The following is a 22,721-nucleotide window of genomic DNA, read 5'->3' as shown; positions in this document are numbered from 1 at the left end:
AAAGGTTTGGGGAATTGAGCTACAAAGACGTGCATGCGCACTAGATCGAAGAAGCTAAAATGCTTTATTCCTTCTCTTTGCTTCTGAATTCTGATGGTCATGAATGGGCCGAATCTTTCAGCCCAATTCTTTTCTTATTCTCTCAACACTTGAGGCTTCTTTTTGGATTTTCAATTATAGTCCAAAAACATTAATCCTTCATTAAGGATTTGATTCACCTTAATTACAACAATTTCCACCTTGAATTCAATCTTTCACCCTCCTAAACTTTGAGTAAATACAACAAGCTTCCCCCTTTCAACCTGACCCGGCCCGAGCCAATTATACCCATACCTGATATGAACCCGTGTCTACCAACCCAAACCAAATCGACCTGTTATTTTTTCAACCTGACCCAATCCGTCCCGATAGCCGAATAAACCCGTTTCAACCCAAACCCGATACGTTTGTCCGATTTGATACCCTTAGCTACTAATACCTTAGCTCTATATGGTAGTACGTACGTTTACGTATATAATGCATACCCACCAAAAGAAGCAAAGGTCAAAGAAAGAGGATCCCTAAAATAATCTGAACCACCTTTATTTTGGGGTATTTTAAAATTCGACGGCAAAAATGATTAAAGGAATAAAATTTGAGAGGAAATCGGTGATAAATATAAAAGAACGTGAGAGGCATAATTGTTACAACATGCACATTTTCTTGAGACAAACAGCATTGTAATAAATATTTCATTTTTCTAATCTCATTTCCTACAGCCTTAAAAGTCTCTCCTCCATCCAAACCTTGAAAAAAAAACTCAACTTTGGTTTTCCTCATATTGTATTTTTCTCATATTCATCAAGAAAAAACTTAATTCTCGTCATTTCTTTTGCTTTAATTTTGTTAGGGGGTTGCCGTTCGTCGTCGCTCGGTTTTCAACATGGTAAATGCTCTTACTTTGCTCCTTTTGCACCTTGGTATCGAACTTGTCTATACCTCTATTACATTTACATATACGCAAAAAATTGTTAATGACAACCTAGCTTATTTGATTAAAGTCTTGGGGTGGCATTTAAGACATGGTATCGAATACCATCCATATTATACATTACCCAGGTGGATCAATTTACAAAAAAAAAAAAAAAAAAAAAACAGATAGGAAAAGTCCCTTACATTACCGGGAAGGGTGTTCTTTTCCATTGGCAAAGTTGGGGTACTTGGACCATCTTTGTCTTACGTTTTTATAGTCTCTTATAAAATTCCACTTTCTATATTGATTGTTAAAATGATATTCTTGTGTGTGTGATTAAGGTATAATCCGTACTTAAATAGATGATCGGATAAAAGTGCATGTCAAATTTCCTAACAAAGTAATGAGGAATTATGTGGATAAATTAAATACTTTAATTTTACAATGCTCACAAGTCACAAGTTCGAATCCTTCTTTCCATTTGCAATGTTTATTTTAGGGATGTGGCTCATCCATTGCAAAAACAAAATTAATTTACCTTAAGACCTATTTCTATGTATATGTCAATTTAAAGTTTAGATGTTAATGTGGGGAATGTTGATTATGAGTTTTGATTGGATGATGAAATGTTTGTAAAATTACAAAAATATATAGGCGAACGCAAAATCAGGAATGGCGGTAGATGATGAATGCAAATTGAAGTTTTTGGAGTTGAAATCGAAAAGAAATCATCGGTTTATAGTGTATAAGATAGAGGAGAAGATGCAACAAGTGATGGTAGAGAAGATTGGGAACCCAAATGAAACTTATGAAGATTTCACCAATTCTTTGCCTGAGAACGAGTGCCGTTATGCTGTTTATGATTATGATTTCACAACAAATGACAATTGCCAAAAGAGCAAGATCTTCTTCATTGCATGGTATCTATTTCTTATTCCCTCCTACTTAAATTAGACATATGTACTTCCTCTGTTCTTTTTAATAACATGCAACTAGTTAAACAACTAACATAAGACCGATTTTTCTACATTAAACTACGATGCATTTTCGTGTTATAATCAATCTATCATAACGAGGAGTGTATATATGATAACATGATCATGAGGGGTAAGCACAACAGGGTATGTTGTCATAATTTCAGGAAACAAAATCGAATTTTTTTGTAACAGGGTTCCTGAATATCGTAACTTAAAAAGGAATCTGTTGCAACAGGTTCTGAAAATGAGATCCGACACCGATTTCGGTTCAGGGTATGGTGTCATTTTAAAGATTTACATATATTATTGTCAATTTCTTAAAAATTATAGATTTATAGTTTGGGCTTAAATAATAAATTTGTATTTATATTTTCTAAAAATGAGCTTGAATTCTTTTGTATTTTGGGCTTATGTAGCAATTTTATTTGGTTCCAATTTCGGGCCTTGTATATTGGAATGGGGACCAGAACCTATTAGAAACCTGAGCAAGAGGTTACGGTTTCGAAACCGCGGGTTCCTAACATGTTGCAGTGTCAATTCTGGTTGCTCTGACTTTTTGGTCACCCTTCCTAACGATGATGTAGGTCACCGGACACGTCAAGAGTGAGGAGTAAGATGTTGTACGCAAGCTCAAAGGACAGATTCAAGAGGGAGTTGGATGGTATTCAGGTTGAATTGCAAGCTACAGATCCAAGTGAGATGACTTTTGACATTATCAAAGGGAGAGTTAACTAAATCAGGATTGCAATGCTGAATATGCGCAGTATTTTTCGAGTTCTCGATACAAATTCATAAACCTACTGCTCCTGTAGATCGATGCCCCTGCTTCAAACATACAGAGGAGATTGGAAAACTACCAACTAACTGTGTAGTTTCTCTCCAATGTTTTTCTTTTCAGGATTTTGACCTTTTAATTCTACTGTTGATTTGTATTTAAGCATTTTAATTGTTCCTTCATTTTCTATTGAAATTGTTTTCCGTTGAAAAAAACGGAGTTTTAAATTAAACATGTAGAACAAATTTTTAATTTAGTAGTATTCTTTTTCTTCAATTCTGATTTTTATCATCCCCGATGGCTAATGTTTAACTTAGAATATGAGTAACAAAAAGCCAAAAACTAATTTGTGAAGTTGGAAATTTTCAAGTTACCAAATAAACACAGAGAATGCAGGAAATTTAAATTGATTTAGAGTGGGGGTGGGGTAAATTGGTCACAAGTTTATTTCTCCACAACAAATATAGTTTACAATGTACATGTCCTGGCCTCCATAATCCTTTCCAATCGTATATAAATATGTTTTCATCAAAAGTAATTACTTCGTATAATGCTATATCTTGTGGTATATTCCTTTTTTGTTTAAGGTCTAACAAGGATGTATATGCCGCTTACTGGCCATTGGAACTCTTTTTCCTCAAATCACTTGGAAAAGTTGGAACGATGTATTCTTAGGTACACGGATACACCCAATAATAGGCCTTCGGCGCTTGGTACATAATGTACTTTTCGAGTACATATAATCAAACCATCAAATAAAAAAAATAAAATCTAACCCTTCTAAGTTAAAAAATCATCTTACTCAATTTACAGTATTGCTCCTCAAGATTCTTCGTTTCCAGCCACCACCCTTTCACCACATCCAAACTTGAAACTTCTTTTACAAGTAAACTGGCCACTAATCCGGTTATGAGCCTATTTGGGCCTCAAACAAGGGAATGCTTTCTAGTTTCTACCAACATTGGAACTCAAGATCACTGCTTAAAGTGGAACAACTCCCTTACCAGTTACCACCACCATTCATACCAGGCGTTAGGTGGTTCCCACATTTTAACTTTTTCCTTGATCTTGGTATTTCGGTCCTGAATGGATTGAATTGTTAGTGGATCATATGGCGGGGGGAGTTCACATGGGCCTTGTTCTGAAGGCCCATTTACCATAGTCTCGATCTTATAGGACGTTTGCAAGCCCAATGGGCTGCAGGCGAACCTCTCGGAGCAAACCTCGACTGCTCCCTCAGGCACAGTGGGCTTATACTTAAGCAGCTTTGCATATTCATACAACACATGGAACATGTAATCATACACATTTTCCATCTTTACCTGATCGAATATGAACTCACTCCCAGCTTTTCCAATCACTTGAGCCTGTTTTTACATTCATTAACTCCATCAAAACAATACGGAGTAATACAAAACAGATGTAGGTAAAATTAGAAAAGGTAATTAGTGACTTACCATGTTAGCATTGTTGTTGCCCCAATCAACAGCATATTTGATGGATTTGCATATACGTTTATCGTTTACAGGCCAATAATGCGTCATTGGAACTAGGCTTCTTGTGAAGATATCATAGTATCTTGGGTTTATCAGAAGGCTCATGGAATCACAAGCTAGAATGTATTTTTCACTCACCGACCATGCATTTCCCTCCATATAAATTTTGTACCTGAATGCAGAATATTAATTTCCACTTCAAAAATCATGAAACTCAACTAGCCCTTAATTATGTTCCTCATGTTACATGTATGAGGAAGAGATCGGAACAAGGAAAGAAAAAAGGGTAAGAAAAAAATCTACCTGTGAACACATTGCTTCGACAAATCTGAGTCCCGGAACCCTTCTCTTCCTTCCTTGATCCAATCCTGCAGTTAGTTTTTCATTAAGGCTTCGTTTGGTAGGGCATAAAACATTTTCAAGGAAAACAATTTTCCTCTATTTTTAATTTTATATTGTTTGATTTACAAAGGAGCGTAAAACCATTTTCCGTAGGACAATATGGAAAACCATTTTCCCTTCATAACGGTTTTCCTTCATTTTGCCTTATGTCTCTTGTACACGTACTCTTCTCACTACTTGCTTACTTTCCCTTTCATTTTCCTTTTGTTTCTTCATTTTTCTTGCATGAGACCAAACAATGGAAAACTAATTTTGAAATTGTGTTTTCTATTGTAAATTGTTTTCCATGAAAATCATTTTATACTTAAAATGTTTTACACCCAACAAAACGGAGCCTAACGGTATCTCGAGGTTTCCATTGGCAGAGTCCAACAGGCAAAAACTCGGCTTTAAGGGCGTGCATAGTGCATGAATTTAGAGGAACTGAGGAAGATGAATTACCTGGTCAATGATTTGAGCATTCCAATCCTGTATAGAATTGCATTCCCCAAGCTTAGGTCTTGGTCCATTATGCAAGTTCCCTTTCCAAAATGCATAGGGCTCCCTGGATGTCCAATTCTTCATCATGTTACCCTCTTCTAAATCCTTCTCCAACGGCACCCATGGCTTTACGTTCACTTCTGGCCTGAAATTATGCATTATCACATGATCATTTACAAGTTATGCATGCAAATGATACAAAACAGTCCCCTGCATATTAAAAAATCATGTTATGCATCATTACCAAAAAACAAGGTGATTAAGTGATGATTAATTACCAGCCCCAAAATGACCAATCAGGGAAGACAATATCAAAAGCAGAGTCACCCCCACAGTAGTGAAACTGTGGAGGAGGTTGAGGATGAGTAAAGGCAACCCTCCATCCTCTATAATATTTCTTCTGGATAGCCGGTTTATCATGGCATTGGAACATTAAATCAAGATCAGGTAGTCTACCAGGGTACAACTTGAGGAGCTGCAATATACCCCATAATGTAAAGTCATCCCTTGTTTGATAAGCCTTCATATATTGCTTAACATATGCTGTTCCATTCACAATAATCAACCTAAAATGAGCGCCTTTTTCCAAACTTTCCACCATTTCTTTGGTGATGCCTTGGCTTTTCCAAGGCTTCAAGTCCTCGTGTATCCACCGGAAGTAATCAGGGCATGTTTGATTTGATGATGTGGTGTTGTTGCGGTTGAATGTGTTAGGAGGGTAATTTGCAGGGCATGTTATTTTCATGTTGCTTGAAGAGCAGTTGAGGAGATACTCATCTCTCTTTGAGTATTCATCATTGTTGTTCATGGAGAACATTCTGTTGTGGTTAAATGATGGCACTGAACTCCCTGCTGAAGCTGACTGTGGAAAGTACTTTAAAATAAAACAAAAAACAACTCATTAGTTACAATACCACGATAGAAGTAAGAGTAACTTGCCAAAATAAATAAATAGTAGTGAGAGTAAGACATTTTTAGATCTCAAAAAACACTACGGAGTACCTCGGTAATTAATACGTACGTAGTTCTCTACATTTATTATTTGCACGGACTCTAATTCATTATTTAACCACTAATATATCTAAACTCATGTGTAAAATAATTATAAAAAGTTGATATTATGAAAATAGATACTGCGATCAATTTTAACAAGATCTTACATGATAATATTTTGACGTAAATTATGAAATATTACGGTCAAATTTTCATAATTTTGACATATAATCCAAAACACAAATAACTTTTCAGAAATGGAGCTAGTAGATATTTTTTTGGCCAAAGTTACCATAGGCACATGACACATAGCTACTTAGCTAGCACGCTTCTTTTGAGTTTTGACTATTCAATGTTCAGTCTTCTTCTTCTATATACAATTATTGATTATTTAATCCTATTGCCAATTGGCCCAATTGATGAATCAATTACTCATTTCTACACCTCTTTATAAGCAAGTAGAGTGCAAAATAACATTGTAATTTTGCTAAAACCATTTCCACCAATTCTCCATCCTCATTTCTACCTATGCTACTTGGACTTTTCACTCTTCCTTTTATCTCGCATACTCGTGTCATATCTTTAACATTCGGATATAGGCCCTAGCTTCAACACCATTTTGGACCAGGATCACAAAATAGCGTGTCAAACACGTACCGAGTCCGATACAAGTATCCCAGTCCGAATTACTCCGTTACAAGATTTCAGATAGTTATCCACTAACACTTAAGTTTGGCATAACTCCAAATAAGCATAACACATAAAATTGCAAATATTATCTAAAATTAATTTTTAGTGCGTCAAAATCATAAGGAGTACTCCTCATCCCACCAGTACAGCAGTACTACAACGTATTTGTATTCTGTAGTTCCAAGGAAGAAATTATACGAAAAACTCCATAGTATTTCATTTAAAACCCTTAAAATCACGTGGCCAGCGAGTAAGTGATGCACAAATTGTCAAAGGATCAAACCAATCATTAATTCATTATTCATTATTTATGACCATAAGATGTCCTCCACATTAAAATGTTTTTAACTTTTTCAAAAAAAAATACTTACTTGAATCAAACTTAGGATTTGAAATTAGTACTACTATCTTGTTCATAATAAGAAACTTGTGTTATAGAATCAGATTCCTTAATTTCAATCAACAAGCCGAAATATACATATACTGATATACCCCCATCAAACAAGAAAATTCAAAAATAAATGAACAAGAAGATTGAAAAGAGAGAGAAAACTTACAATATAATCAGACCATTGAGAAAAAGTGATGGTGCAGATGAATAAGAAAATGAGGACCAACGAAGCTGTTGTTGCGGAAAACCATCTTGATCTTGATGATGATGATGATGATGATGATGATGATGATGATGATGAAGGACAAGTTGGCCACTTGAATGAATCCCAGAATTTAGTGGAAGTTGATGTTGAAGTTGAAGTTGCAGCAGGAGCTGAATTAGTCGACTCCTCCATCTCTCTCATTTTCTCTCTCTGTCTTACCCAATTAGCAATTAGTAGATTCAATAACTTAATTAATTATAGAATTATATAGTTGGTGACTTGTTGGGGTTGGATTTGTACTTTGTAGTCATTTCTAGAGTTCTTGCGGTATGGCCCGTTTGGGCCAATTGGGACCCAGTGCGAGACTTTGCTTTACACCCTTTTGGTGCTATCTTTAATTAATGTAATGACTCTTTTGGTGTAAACAATCGCATCAATCTCACTTTTAAAATGTACAGTAATATTTTTTATATTTTTCATCAACATTTTTTACATTTTTTATAAAACAAAATAAATAAAAATTAGGATAATTTTATCTTAAGACTGTAATTTTTCATCACATATTTGATGCGTAACAAACTAACCAAGTGTATTTGATCCATAAAACTTGAAAGATAGATTATTGTTGATTTGTTGGTAGTTGGTACAGATAATACTAGGGCTTGTAATAATGTTGTGATTTGTGAAACAATCTCTTTAATACTGGCCTAGTGGTTAAGACTGAGGGCCTGTGTACAATAGGTCTCAGATTCAAATCCCCCCACCCCCATTTGTAATTTATATTGCCTTTGTGGCTCATTGGAATCAAAAAAAAATCTCTTTAATACCGTTAAGATTTAAGATGGTCTAGTGTGTCACAATTGTATCTCAAATAAAATCTTCGATACCCCACATAAAATTTTAAGCTAGTTGATTTCCAAAGCGTAAAATCTTGTTACAAATAAAATTATCTGGTTATAATTTTATTTAGAAAAAAGGGAAGTGCTGAATATTGATCGAATTTCAATTATGATATAAAAAATGTTTTGTAATGCACTATGTGTACAATAAATTTATTGTATATCAGGGTAATATTTACCATTTTCAGTAACTTTTACTGAGTAACATATTTGATTTACGTTTATATATATATATATATATATATATATATATATATATATATTTTAATTGTTAAACATTTTAAAGGGTTACATAGTTACTTTTATAACTGATTTAGGGACAGATTTTATCAAAGCGACAAATTTATCACTAAAAATAGATAACTTTTATATTATATCGGGGTAACTTTTAAACTTTTTTACTTAGACTATCGGGGTAAATTTATTTTTATAAAAGTTTCAAGCTAATAGTTAGACTATTGGAGTAAAAATAATAAATTAGCTTGGCCACGCAAATTAGCTTAAACAAACTAATTTGCTTGACAACTAGCTTTCAAAAGTTGCCAAATAATTAATTGACAAGTGGAATAAAGTTATATAACAAGCTAGTTGATAGTCATTGGAGCACAAATTAGCTAGAAAATAATAGCTTAAAATCTTATATGGCATAACAAGCTAATTGTCAAATTAGCTTGTCATTAGAGATGCTCTTAACTTTTACTCTAATGTACAACATTTATTGTACACCACCTATAAACAAATAAATAAAATTATGTATGATATATTGTTGTTTCCTTAACTCCAAGCACGGTAAAGAATAACTTGGCATAAATGATTAGATGAGATTAGCCTTTTATTTTATTTTAAGTTGTTACATTCACATCAAAAAAAGTCGTTACATTACAAGTATTAAAGAACACGCACTCTGTGTGTAGTGTGCTACTTAAAACACTTAATACTCTGTACTACATGTTTGGTAGTCCATCCAACTATATCTATGTGTTGTTCTAGTATAAAATAAAATTATACTCGATATACATAAATAAAAATTCTAACCTTTCTAAACAATACAATTTACAATACTAGAGTATGGGTGAAAAATACTCCTGATGCCGTTGAGAATGTAATTGCTATGGACTTTTGTCTTGCTTTTTAAGACGTCATGGCGTTCTTCTAAAATAAAAAATAAAAATAAAAAAAGTGTTTCTTCAACTACTTCCCATTTGAGCCATTTCCCACATCTCAACAACTTCCTTAATCTTAGCATTTCGATCACGAAGTGATTGAAGTGTTTGTGGATCATAAGGTGGTGGAAGTTGACATGGGCCTCGTTGTGAAGGCCCATTTACTATAGTCTCCTTTTTATATGTCGTCTCCAAGCCCATTGGGCTACATGCGAACTTCTCGGAGCATAGCTCGATTGCTCCCTCGGGCACAGTAGGCTTATACTTTAGTAGCTTTGAATATTCATTTAACACATGAAACATGTAATCATACACATTCTCCATCTTTATTTGATCGAATATGAAATTGCTTCCTTCTTTTCCAATCTCTTGAGCCTGTTTTCACATCCATTCATACGATTGATTAATAATATGTACGTAGCATTATTATAGTGATGCATTATTATAATGATGCATTATTATTCGAGAAATTAACGGCTTAATTCAATCCTTAATGGCTAAAATAGCTAAAAAAAGGCAAAAACTAATTAGACACAAACAAAAATAAAGTTGTTACTTACTTTATCGGCGTATTTATTGCCCCAATCAACCGCGAATTTGATGGATTTGCATAGGTTTTTAGGGTTTATAGGCCAATAATGCTTCATAGGTATTAAGCTTCTTGTAAAGAATTCATAGTATCTAGGGTTTATTAAAAGGGTCATTGAATCACAAGCTAGAATGTATTTTTCACTCACTGACCATGCATTTCCTTCCATATATATCTTATACCTGCATAAACCACAAAAGTATATGATAAATAAAATATAAAGAATAAAAAGGGTCGTGTTCAGTGCACAAGGCTCCCGCTATTTAGCGGTTTGGGTAAGGTCCATATGAAGAACAACCAAAGAAAGATTTATAAAAAAAATGTGGTTAAAAGGAGTAAAAGACTTGCCTGTGAACACATTGTTTTGATAAATCAGAATTCCTAAACCCCTCTGCTGCTTCCTTGTGCCAATTCTGCCAATTCGTGCTGCCTTAATTAGTTAGCCATATTAATTTATTACGGAGTACTACGTATGTATTATTACTACCATTTCAAAATTATCTTTATATTTACTATTTGCACAAACATTAAGATAAAATGTAAGAATATGTTAAAAGGTGTGAAACTATGAATATAATAAAATACGGATAAAGTAAGAGAAATGTATAAAAAGGTGGATGACTGTAAGCCAAAAAAGAAAATGAATAAAGTAATAGAAATTGAGTGAAAATTTGTAAATATTAATTGTGAGGAAAGAAGGTTAAGATAGTAACTTTGTATGTCCAAAATAGTATAGAACGCAATGTAATTAACATTATAAACGGATTAAAACGGAAGGTATAAAGATCATTTTGAAACCGATGTAAAAATAAGCTAGCATGATTCTGATCATTTTCTGTTTTCTATAACTTTAATTTTGGAGCTTAGTTTGTGAACAATCTCTATATTTTTACAACGAATAAGAGTATGCAAGATTATATAAATACATGTATTTAATTTCGTCGTTTATAATTAACTAAAAATTTTCCATAAGCAAAATTAATTTGCCATATAAATAAAAGAAAGATGAAATTGAAATTACCTGGTTAACAATTCGAGCATTGGAATTATTAACAGAATTGCATTGCCCAAGCTGAAGTCTTGCACCTGTATGCAAGTTTCCTTTCCAGAAAGCATAAGGCTGCCTAGAAGTCCAATTTTTTATCGCGTTACCATCTTCGAAGTCCTTCTTCAAGGGCACCCATGGCTTTATATTTATATCCGGCCTGAAATAAATGTTGCAAAACACATTTACAATCACACTTAAGGAGTCATATGATAAACGTTGGTAAACACAAGATCTGCATCAATTCTTAAATGGACTTGGTCCACACTATATTTATTATGGACAATGCTTTAAAATAAAGTCAACAACTTGTTCTTAATTTATTTTGGTATTTTATTAGGATTATTATGAAAAAAATATATCAAATTAATGTCGTTGATACATGTTGTGCTTGAATAACGGGATTTTAAGTCACAATTCGCTTTTAAAAACACAGGGTTACTATGATTTAAAAAATGGTTACTATGTCTAAAAATTTTGGTGTTTAATTTATTATAGTTACTATATAAACAATAAAGGTCACTATGAGTGTCAAAATGGGTGCTAGAGAAAACTATTGATTTTGGTCTACACTAATACTATTGTAGACCAGGACCACACAAGAATATCTACAAGATCTGTTATGTTCGACTTATTTTGCACTTATTTCAGACAAAATAAGTTCAGATAATATAAGTTTAGAAAAAATAAGATTTTTCAGGAAATTTTCGTTCACAAATAAGTTTTTTTTCAGATAAAACAAGTTCAAATAAAATAATATAAATTAAAACAAAATAAGTTTAGATAATGTTGACACATACCAGCCCCAAAAGGACCAATCAGGGAAGACAATATCAAAAGTAGACTCATCCGCACAATAATGAAACTGTGGTGGTGCAAAGGCAGCGTTACTCCCTTTATGATCGTTGCGCTTAATGGAAGCTTGATCATGGCATTGAAACACAAAATCAAGGTCAGGTAGTCTACCAGGGTACAATTTAAGGAGTTGTAATATACCCCAAAATGTATAAGTATCCCTTGTTTGGAAAGCCTTTGAATATTGCTTAACATAAGCTGTCCCATTTACGATTACCAATCTAAAATGAGCAACATCTTTTAAACTCTCCACCATTTCTTTTGTAATCCCTTTCTTCTTCCATGTGTTCAAGTCCTCGTGTATCCATCGGAAGTACTCGGGACATGTTTCGTTCGACGTGAAGCTGAGATTGAATGTAGGAGAGTAGTTTGCTGGGCATGTTATTGTCATGTTGCTTGAGGTGCAGTTTAGGAGATACTCGTCTCTCTTTGGGTACTCATGGTTGTTTTTCTTGGAGAACATTGTAAATGTGAATAATCCTGTGCTACTTGCTAAACTTGACTGATCCAGGAAAATAATGCACCAAAACAAATGTCAATTGAAAATACAGACAGTAAACTAATAGGCTAATGAAATGGAAGAATTATGATTTTAACACAAGGATATTGTCCACAAAAATATATTACTACGGAGTATAGTCTAATCTTAACCAACCACCTTATATGTACGCAAGTAGGTAACACATAACACGTAAGTAAGAACTTATAATTTCCGCAAAAACTATACCTTAGGCAATAGCGCACATAAGCTAAATGGACCAAAATATGACCATTGAATAATTCATATGCATGTAATGTTGAGGTTGTTTTTTCGCATATCTGATATGTGTGGCAACACACATATCAACTAAAAGACAAAAAAGAAAGTACCATTTATGTTCAAAAAAGTACCATTATGTAAAAAAAAAGTATCATTCTGTAAAAAAAAAGTACTATTTTTGTTAAAAAAAGTACAATTTAATTTTTTTTTTGTCCTTTTTCCTATTTTGTCTTTTGTTCTGATATGTATTTGCCCATACATAACTGATATGCGCAAATACTTCCTCGTGTAATGTTAGAGGATGTTGATCTCAACTAGTACATTTTGGGCAAATGTTATCGTCACACTTGACAGTTGACACTGCCTAACAAACTATATACCATATTTTCATGCACTTGAGTTTTCATGGACGACTTTTAAGTATCATGTTGTCGATATTGACTCAATACATACTACTACGGCGTACAACTTCAACGAAACTTTCTAATTTTCGACCCCAAAAAACAAGTGTTCACTTAAACCCCCTACGTAGGCCCTTTATTCAATTGATTTTTCCCTTTTCCCCGGCCTCCCATCCACGAGGACCATGACTGTTGTGGATGCTATAAGAAATCAACGAAATGAACCCATGCATTGAAGAAGGCGGAAAAGAGAAACTAATCAAAACCATTAATTAAGGCCGGTTTGATTTTTTATTTTATTTTTATACCAGTTTTTTGTTTCTTACAAAATTAAAAACCACAAAAATTAATTCTAAATTTTTGTTATTAATTTCAAAATCAACATAATAACTATAAATATGCTTATTTATACTGATTCAATCTAAACCGTATGATTTACTTAACTAAAACACCAAAAAAAAAAAACTAGAAACTGATAATAATAATCGAAGGAGGTCTTAATTTAGAAGAACTAGTTAAAGAGATTATGCATGTCAAGTTGTCAACATTACTTAATCGATTTGTGTACCTCATCAAGAAATTTCAAGTTGACTTTATGTTACCAGGACTTAAGACTATTTGTATGTTTATTAAACATCCTATTAGCCAATACCCATCTAACAAGAAATCAGTGAATAATAAGTGGATCACGAAAACCCGTTTTTTTCAAAGTAGTCTACATCAAAACATAAACAATTAGTGGATCAAACATAAAGAGTCGTGATCAAATTATAACTTATGTAACCGTTTTCCTAAATGCCTAGAATTAAATTAAAAAGTAATTATAAGTCAGTCGTGTTTACCTTATAATCTAGGTGATCTATATATTTTTTGTCGTGTTACGTTTATAAAATATCACTTAAGTATATTCTATGAGTATTTGTAAATTTTTTTTTTTTTTTTGGTGTGAATGAGCCACAAGGGCAATATAAATTACAAATGGGGGCGGGGGTTTCGAACCTGAGACCTATGGAGGCGGGGCAGTATTTGTAAATTATTATTATTTTGTTTACCCATTATGTGATATTTTCCAAATGTATTACGGAGTAGTTTTATCTAAAATGGAAGATTTAGTATATAATTGATTTGTTACCATCAAGTTTGTTTACATCTAAATCAATGGCGGTTTCTCACATTGAAAGTTAGTATAACTAATTAGCATGAGATGACGCATGTCATTCTTTAAGTATACTCCGAATTAGTGTACATTACTTATAGTTATAGTTATAGCTACTCCGTATAGTGTTTTTTATTGATCAATTAATTTTGTTGATTTGCTGATTCATATTAAATTAGAATCAATTAGGAATGATTTTATTACAAAGTATTAGAGTAGTTTAAAAATGAAAGTGTAACAAAAAAAACAGGTTAAGAATAATACTCCGTCGTACACCGTACAAAAGATGTTGATATATTTAAAAAAAATATAAAAAAGATAAAGCAAAGATATTTTGTAACATATATAAAATTATTAAATTTATAGAAATGAAAAATGTTATATTGGGATCAATTATATAAGGTATGATAAGATTCTATTTAATATGATCAAATCTTTTCAAAAATTTTAAAAAAAATTGTTAAATTGTAATATACCTAACCAAAAAACCATAAATAAAAAATATTGAGGAATCACAAAGAGATACACTAGTCATTTTTTATGTGTCTTTATTATATAGTAACAGGTTGAGATGATTATTGATACTTTGATAGATAATACTCCGTATCTCATATTCTAATAATTTATCACTAAAATAAGTTCAGATAAGTCAAAATAAATTGAATATCAAAGATATAATTCATCAAAATTAAAACAAAAAATGAATAATAAAATTAAAAATTCATTCATACATAAAATTCAATGATAATCATCATAATTAAAACAAAAAATGAACAATTAAATTAAAAACTCAGGGGAAGAACATAGGAAAGAGCTAGAGAAAAAAAGACTTACAATATATGTCCATCTAGTCAAAACAAGGGTACAAATGAAAAGTATGAAGAGAATCAAAGATGCTCTTGTTGCAGAGAATTTAGAAGTATTTGATTTCGACGACGACAAAGAAGACGAAACTACCGAATTGAATGAATCCGATGATTTTTTCTTTTGATTAGAAGTACTTTTTGGAGGAGAAGAAACAGAGTCTTCCATTTTCTCTGTTTTATTTTCCAATCTGTTTCAACAACAGTTGGTAATTTACTGGTAATTATATACTATGTGAATATAACAAAATATAGCATGTGAATATGTGATGTAACATGGTCAATTAATGACATAATTAATACTTTATTATAAGATTGGTTATTTGGGTTGAATATTCTTTGGAGTAAAAGAAAGGGTTTACAATTTATTTTATTGGTAAGTAAGCAAATTTATTTCTAAAAAATATACCAACATACAACAAGGTTGTTCCGGTAGGATTTGGGAACGGTTGGAGATGTCTTGCTGGTCGAGTGCTGCTGTTATCCTGATGATATCCTGCGCAGATAACAAAGATGAACTAGCCTCGAGGGTGATTCGAGGATCCCCCCTCCGATGCTAAAGTCAGGTATGATGAGTGATAAGTATTTTGGTTTTAGTGGAAATGATTGTGTTTGCGTACCTTTTGTCATAAATGAAGCCCATATATATAGGCGCCGGTCGGGCGTACGGACAAATGGGTCCTACCCGATTGATAGCGACCCGTTGACCTCTTGGTTTGGTCACGTGCCTCCTCCCTACCGGCTTGTAAGAGATGCTGGTAGGGAATAATAACTGCCGTTAAGGATTATTTGCTTTTATCCTTAACAGCTTGGCGATGCTACCAGCCAGCTGGTAGCATACCCGTACAACTAGCCCCCTCAGAGTGAGCATATCTGTCTTGACTGATGTGCTTGCTCTGAAAATAGTGCTCTCCCTACAACTAGCCCCCAAGACTGCGCGCTTTCTGCGAAATGCTGGTGTGTTTATGTGTTAAGTGCTGATTAGCTTCCTCGTAGTGAATACCACCTGTAATTTCGCTGAAACTAAGCAGATAGGGTGTCTTGCTCCCTCTTACCGATATGCTCCTTTGGGGATGTTTGGACGCTGACTAGTCCCCTTGAGATTTTGGATGCTGACTAGCCCCCTTGAGATTTTGGAATTTTTTAGGAAGTATTTTGAATTTGTACCGCTTAAATTCAATCCACGTGTGATGCATCTGCGTGCTATGCGACGCGTGTCGCTTTATCATTTTATTTCAATGGCTGAGATTTGCTATGTCCCTTCAACTGCCTTTAACTGTCAAATCGCCCGTTTTCCTCGATTTTTGACTATTTAGCTTTCTTTTCTTAAAACGTCAAAACACTTTCGCTCTTTTCTTCAAACTTTTCTCTCTCCTTCTCAAATCTTCTCCTTTGTTCCTGCGAGTTATTTTTTCGGCGCTGTTTCTGTTGCTGACTGTGGTGCTTGCGGAAGTGTTGTACCTCGATTCTGGGCTGCTAAATTTCCGTTGTGCGAGAAGGTATAGTCTTTTTTGTTTTTGTTTCTTCCTTCATATAGGTTTATATTTGGGTGTAATGTCGAGTGAGCGAGATAGTGATAATGTGTTGAGTGGGGCTGGGTATGACGATGCTGACCCTGCGTCTACCTCTGAGGATGTCAATTTTGAGGATGATGATAAACCGTCTACCTCTGATTATTTTGAGCCGTCTTACGAGGATGCTGCAAAGGAATTACAGGCTCATATGCGCAAACAGGTACGAGCCGACATTCGTCATGATTTGAATTTAGTAGATAACTGCGAAACAATCCCGGCAGTGGATGCTCCCTCTATTGCCCTTGAGTACGAACTTCGATCATGGACGCAATTTATGGACCCTGCCGGTAAAGGATATGGTGACTATGGCACTAATTTTGGCAATGTTGTTGTGTCTTTTAACCAGGATGCCGTCAGGGGTGCCCATCTAGAGGACGTGGCTGGTGGGAGCCGTCAGATGGATGAAGGGGAGGTTAGCAGTCGTGCTAACGATGTTGCGGGGTCCGATAACTCCGCCGGTAGTGGTGGGGGAGAGGATGAGGATATAGGGGATTCAATTTTGGAGTCTGATGATGATATTGGCCAGTTGTGGGATGATGGTGAAGACGTGACCTCTCTGTGTGAGCAGGTTTTGAGAGAAGGGGATCTGGATGTGGAACCAGATTCCGATACGGAGGAGATGAGCTACAGGGTTGAGAGTCCTCCTCCTGCTGGTAGTGCCGTTTACAAAGCTAAAATAATCAAATCTTTCCGTGATAGGGCTATCAAAGACGACCATCCGCGCTGGGCCAAAGAGTACTTGAAACTGCCCAAAGGGTACCGTCTCGTGATTCCTGCTGAGGGGAGTGTGATTTTGGATTGTCCTCCTGATCATATCGCCGTGTATGCCCATCATCTAGATTTCGGCCTCCGATTTCCTCTTCATCCTTTTATAGAGAAGGTATTCCGGGCTTGGAACGTATGTTTGGCGCAGGTAACGCCTCAGGTAGTGAGGAATGTGGTGGCTTTTACCTGGCTGCTGTCTTTTAAACAATGGCCCCAAACCATTAACCTGTTTAGGCGGCTGATTTGGTTGAAAAAGTACAAGAAGAAGTCTGGATGGTGGTCTTTTTACACCAAGGCAAGCAAAATGACAGTCAACCCCAAGCTGTCTAGCTGTAAAGATTGGGAAAAGAAGTTCTACTGGTTGAGAGTGCCTTCTGATTTCCCCATTCGGACTCGCTTTCATCTCCCCCGTCCTCATATGAACCATTACCCCATTCGGGAGTTGGGTTTCAGGGAGAAAAGGGCCCATCAGTTTGTGTCCTGTTTGCATGTTGACACCGGTTTGCAGAAGTCTGTGACCGTTCCTAAGTACTGGTTGCCTCCTGCTAAGTATATTTTGGGAAATGGGCCGCTGTCTGCAGTTGGCTTGTGCCACACCCATACTCTTGGTATGGTCGTGGGGCTGATAGCTATATCCCCCTCTTATATTGTTTAAGTATGTTTTTCTTGTTTTGTACGCATTGTTATTTGTCTGTGTTTAAATCTTTTGTTTGTTTTTTCTTACCAGGTCTGCATACTCTCAACTTTGCTATTCTCGGTTTGGGCAAAGACGGTCGTCCTACTACCAACAACCCTCCCAATCCGAAAGGCGTGTTTTCTACTCTGTCGACCTACGCAACCCAAGCCAACAAAAAGCGTGGTTCGACTCGGCAGGAGGTTGTGAGTGAGTCTCCTGCTAAGAAGACAAAAAGATTAAGCTCCATACCAGCTCCCAAACCACTTTCCATCCGTGCACCCACTGGAGTTGTTTTCAAAACGACTCATACTGCTCCTGACAACCCTGCTCCAAAACCTGTCTTCAAAACCGTTCATACTGCTCCTGATATGGCCGGTGGTTTTAAAAGTTTGGATTGCGGTCGTGGTGCTGCCCTTACTGGCAGGCGTCCTCGTGATCGTAACCAACCCTTCACTCGGGTGAATCGGTCTCGAGTGGACGGTACTACACAGCCTGCCCCTGACAAGTCTCAGCAGAAGTCTCCTGAGAAGGGTTTTGAATCAGCCGCCGATGCGAACGTCGCAGGCCAAGGGGGTGATGCTGTTGAGAATGTTGAGCCGATAGCCCAACCAGACTTGATGGTTGTGGATCTTATGACTCCAACCCGCCAGAATCAGGACCAAGAGGTTAATGATACTGATGTTGCTGGTATGGGCCAGAAGACTCCTCCTCTCATGCCTCCTACTCTTCATACCTCTTCTGGGTATGTTCGCCCTAGCCAGAGTGCTGGTACCAGCTCTGGTCTGAACATGGGTGTCTTCGTCCGTCTTGGAGAGTGGATTGAGAAGACTCCGATTTGCTTAACTCGCAGGAAGATGAAGTACTTTGAGGTTCCTCCCGGTGAGCCTGACGAATCCTGGAACCCTAAAATCGATCTTCTTCGTGGTGAGTCGATACTCACCGATGACTGCAAAGGAGGTGGTTGCATGGGTTGGAGGGCTTTGAAGGATCTGGCTACTCCTCGCGACAATCCTGCTGCTGAGATTGACGCGCCGGCTGCCCAACATATGAATGACTTGCTCAAGGTATGAAATCGGTGCTACTTTTATGGTATGCTTTTTGTATATATATATATATATATATATGTTCAAGGTATGCAATCGGTGTTGTTTTTTGACGACTTGTCTTTTGTAGGCCTGCAACTCTGCAGTGGAGCTTGTGAAGCTGTACCTCTGCTACCAGGAGCAGAATGAAGACCTTCAGAAAAGGCAGGCTGAGCTGGAGAAGCAGGTGAATGACGCCAAGCAAGATCTGGACCAAAAAACTTCTGAGCTGAAAAGGGTGAAGCAACGCAACCAAGAGTTGGAGAATGTTGCGAACAAACTGGAGGCAGAGGAGACCAAAAACAAAGAGCTGTCTGAGAAGTTGCTGGAGGCGGATGAGAAGGCCAAAGCTGCTTACAAGACCGGTGCTCGGGATGGTGCCTTGCGATTTTCTCGGTCCCAGACTTATAGTAAGCGTATCACGGATAGTCATAACGGTGGCTGGTTTGCTGCCCACCGTTGTGGCGTTCATGGTATTGGCCTTACCAAGGAGGACTGTGAGGATATTGAGTATGCTTTTCTGGTGGAGGAAAAGCACAGGGTACCAACTGGTTGGGAGTCACAGATCATTCCGGAGGAGATCATTCAGAATGCTGATCCCTTGACTCTTCCTCCTATTGAGTTGGAAGAAGAAGATTACCTGGACCCTGCCATCCTATCCTCCAGCACTAACCAGACAGATCATCCACAAGGTTGAAGATGCGGGCAGTCATCACCGGTATCCTCCTGCGGTTCATCTGGCGTTTTTGTTTATCGTGACTTAGTCTCTTTTTTGTAAACGCATATTTGTTATCAGCTGTTTGTGGCACCTTTTGCCCATCATTTTAAGCTTTGTTTTTGTAAACTTTATTAAACTTATCCTGTGCCGTGTTAACAGCTAACGAAATTTAGTCTTGGTGTTGGCTGTCGAATTTGTTTTATCAGATGGTGTTGCTTTTATACTTATGATATTTGTGTTTGTTTGTTTTATTTTTCTATTTTATGTTTGCCCTTATTTATGCAATTGTGCTGTCTGAATCTGGTACTTTACCCCGAGTCAGCAAGCTGATAGTAGCCTTGCTGACCTACTTTAAGGGTTTGATTCGTATCACCCCGAGTCGGCAAGCTGATAGTAGCCTTGCAGACCTACTTTAAGGGTTTGAATCACGATTTTTGATTATACATTACCCCGAGTCAGCAAGCTGATAGTAGCCTTGCTGACCTACTTTAAGGGTTTGATTCGTATCACCCCGAGTCGGCAAGCTGATAGTAGCCTTGCTGACCTACTTTAAGGGTTTGAATCACGATTTTTGATTATACATTACCCCGAGTCAGCAAGCTGATAGTAGCCTTGCTGACCTACTTTAAGGGTTTGATTCGTATCACCCCGAGTCGGCAAGCTGATAGTAGCCTTGCTGACCTACTTTAAGGGTTTGAATCACGATTTTTGATTATACATTACCCCGAGTCAGCAAGCTGATAGTAGCCTTGCTGACCTACTTTAAGGGTTTGATTCGTATCACCCCGAGTCGGCAAGCTGATAGTAGCCTTGCTGACCTACTTTAAGGGTTTGAATCACGATTTTTGATTATACATTACCCCGAGTCAGCAAGCTGATAGTAGCCTTGCTGACCTACTTTAAGGGTTTGATTCGTATCACCCCGAGTCAGCAAGCTGATGGTAGCCTTGCTGACCTACTTTAAGGGTTTGAATCGCGATTTTTGATTATACATCGCCCCGAGTCAGCAAGCTGATAGTAGCCTTGCTGACCTACTTTAAGGGTTTGATTCTTCTGCTTTGAATTCCTCGACTTTCTTTCATTTCATGGACCATAACAGGCCTGGCTCAATCGGCCTTTTTGGGTTAGTGACTACACATAAAACTTTCTAAGGACGCTGGCGTTCCATGAATTTTTTAGCGCTGTTCCACCCATATCCATCAGCCTAAAGGCTCCTGGTACGATTTCTTCCCATATCTGATAAGGCCCCTCCCAGTTTGGGGTTAACTTTCCTTGGACCTTTGCCTTGCCTGTAGCTGCAGTTCTGCGGAGCACCAGGTCTCCTACTTCAAGCTGTCTGTGTTTTACTCTTTTGTTGTATGCATTACTTATGCGCTGCTTGTAAGCCGCCGATCTGATTTCTGCTCTGAGTCTGATCTCTGGTAGAAGATCCAGCTCCTGCTTTAACAGTTTGCCGTTCTTGTTTTCTTCATAATGCTGGATCCTGAATGTAGGTAACCCTACTTCTGCTGGTATCACTGCTTCTGATCCGAAACATAGACGGAATGGGCTCTCTCCCGTTGCTTCCTTAACGGTGGTTCTATTTCCCCAAAGTATCTCTGGAACAATATCGGCCCAACCAGCCTTATAGTCGTCTAGCTTCTTTCTCATTGCTGCCAGTATCTGCTTGTTGGCAGCCTCTGCCTGTCCATTGCTTTGGGGATGACAAACAGAAGAGTAGGCAAACTTGACCTTGTACATACTCAAGAAACTTTGAACTGGCGAGCAATCAAACTGTACCCCATGGTCCATCACGATTGCCATCGGCAATCCGAACCTGGTGATTATATTTTTGTTAGGTTATGATACATATGACATTTACATAAATCATGCGGAAACAACCATTAACCCAGGAAACATATTATTTACACATAATCATTTAGCATAGTTTAGATGCATACTCTTTGTTGCGTGCCTTCCCTAGCTGCGCCCGAACCGAACAAGAACAAGTCTTTTAGGACTCCAAGTGTCGTCCCTCCGTAGAAAGTCCACAGCACGTCCGGATCCGCCTTAAGATTGACCAACTAGAATCGCCCTTAAGGTACTCAGAAAATTCGGCACTTTTGGGGCAAGATGGGTTTTAATTTTCTCTCAAAAAACTCACTTTTGAATACTTTGAAACTTGTATATAAATTATGACCCCTAGGCCTTTATTTATAGAGTTATGGAAAAGGAATCGTAATCCTAGTAGGATGCGAATTAATTGGAATTAGAATTCTACATGAATTCTACTTAATCAATTTATCCAATAGGAATAGACATTTAATCATACACTGACTCTTGCAGATTCAGGAATCTCGCATGAGCTCAAACTCACACACACACGGCAGCCACAAGGGTTGCCCACGCATGCGAGCAGCAGCCCACGCAGCGCGGCCCACGCATGCGCGGCCTTGTGCGCGCTGGGCTGTGGCGTGCGTGCTTGCTGGGCGATGGCCTGGCTTCGTGCTGGGCCTTCGTCCGGCAGGCCTCGTCCGATGCTAATTCGTACGATACGCTTCCGATTAAATTTCCATTTCCGGAATCTATTTCCGATACGAACAATATTTAATATTTCCGATTCCGGAATTAATTTCCGTTTCGAACAAATATTTAATATTTCCGTTTCCGGAATTATTTTCCGATTCCGGTAATATTTCCGATTCTGACAATATTTCCGTTTCCGGCAATATTTCCGATTCTGGTAATATTTCTATTTCCAACAATATTTTCCGATACGTACCATGTTTCCGTTTCCGGCAACATCTACGACTTGGATAATATTCATATTTCCGA

The 22,721-nt window shown here is 36.8% G+C and overlaps 3 protein-coding genes across 3 annotated transcripts; 1 reads left to right on the top strand and 2 right to left on the bottom strand.

The window, feature by feature from the left end:
- The first annotated feature begins 685 nt into the window (after positions 1–685).
- LOC110789351 (actin-depolymerizing factor 10) lies at positions 686–2,980 on the top strand. The gene is made up of 3 exons (XM_021994010.2): positions 686–925; positions 1,607–1,872; positions 2,514–2,980. The coding sequence occupies exons 1-3, from the start codon at positions 923–925 to the stop codon at positions 2,662–2,664; spliced, it is 420 nt and encodes a 139-aa protein (XP_021849702.1). The 5' UTR covers positions 686–922; the 3' UTR covers positions 2,665–2,980.
- A 209-nt stretch (positions 2,981–3,189) lies between these two features.
- On the bottom strand, positions 3,190–7,746 carry LOC110789330 (uncharacterized). Its single transcript, XM_021993992.2, has 6 exons — positions 7,323–7,746; positions 5,361–5,956; positions 5,044–5,227; positions 4,504–4,568; positions 4,162–4,372; positions 3,190–4,071 (listed from the first exon to the last, which is right to left on the bottom strand). Exons 1-6 carry the CDS (start codon positions 7,560–7,562, stop codon positions 3,712–3,714), a joined length of 1,656 nt encoding a protein of 551 aa, XP_021849684.1. The 5' UTR covers positions 7,563–7,746; the 3' UTR covers positions 3,190–3,711.
- A 1,323-nt stretch (positions 7,747–9,069) lies between these two features.
- LOC110789322 (uncharacterized) lies at positions 9,070–15,312 on the bottom strand. Its single transcript, XM_021993984.2, has 6 exons — positions 15,064–15,312; positions 11,858–12,414; positions 11,034–11,217; positions 10,361–10,425; positions 9,984–10,194; positions 9,070–9,798 (listed from the first exon to the last, which is right to left on the bottom strand). Exons 1-6 carry the CDS (start codon positions 15,259–15,261, stop codon positions 9,448–9,450), a joined length of 1,566 nt encoding a protein of 521 aa, XP_021849676.1. The 5' UTR covers positions 15,262–15,312; the 3' UTR covers positions 9,070–9,447.
- Between the last annotated feature and the right edge of the window lie 7,409 nt (positions 15,313–22,721).

This window comes from Spinacia oleracea, chromosome 2 (assembly GCF_020520425.1).
Source record: "Spinacia oleracea cultivar Varoflay chromosome 2, BTI_SOV_V1, whole genome shotgun sequence".
Classification (NCBI taxonomy): Eukaryota; Viridiplantae; Streptophyta; class Magnoliopsida; order Caryophyllales; family Amaranthaceae; genus Spinacia; species Spinacia oleracea.
The sequence above is the reverse complement of the archived record's forward strand: the minus strand, read 5'-3'. Positions and strand labels throughout refer to the sequence as shown.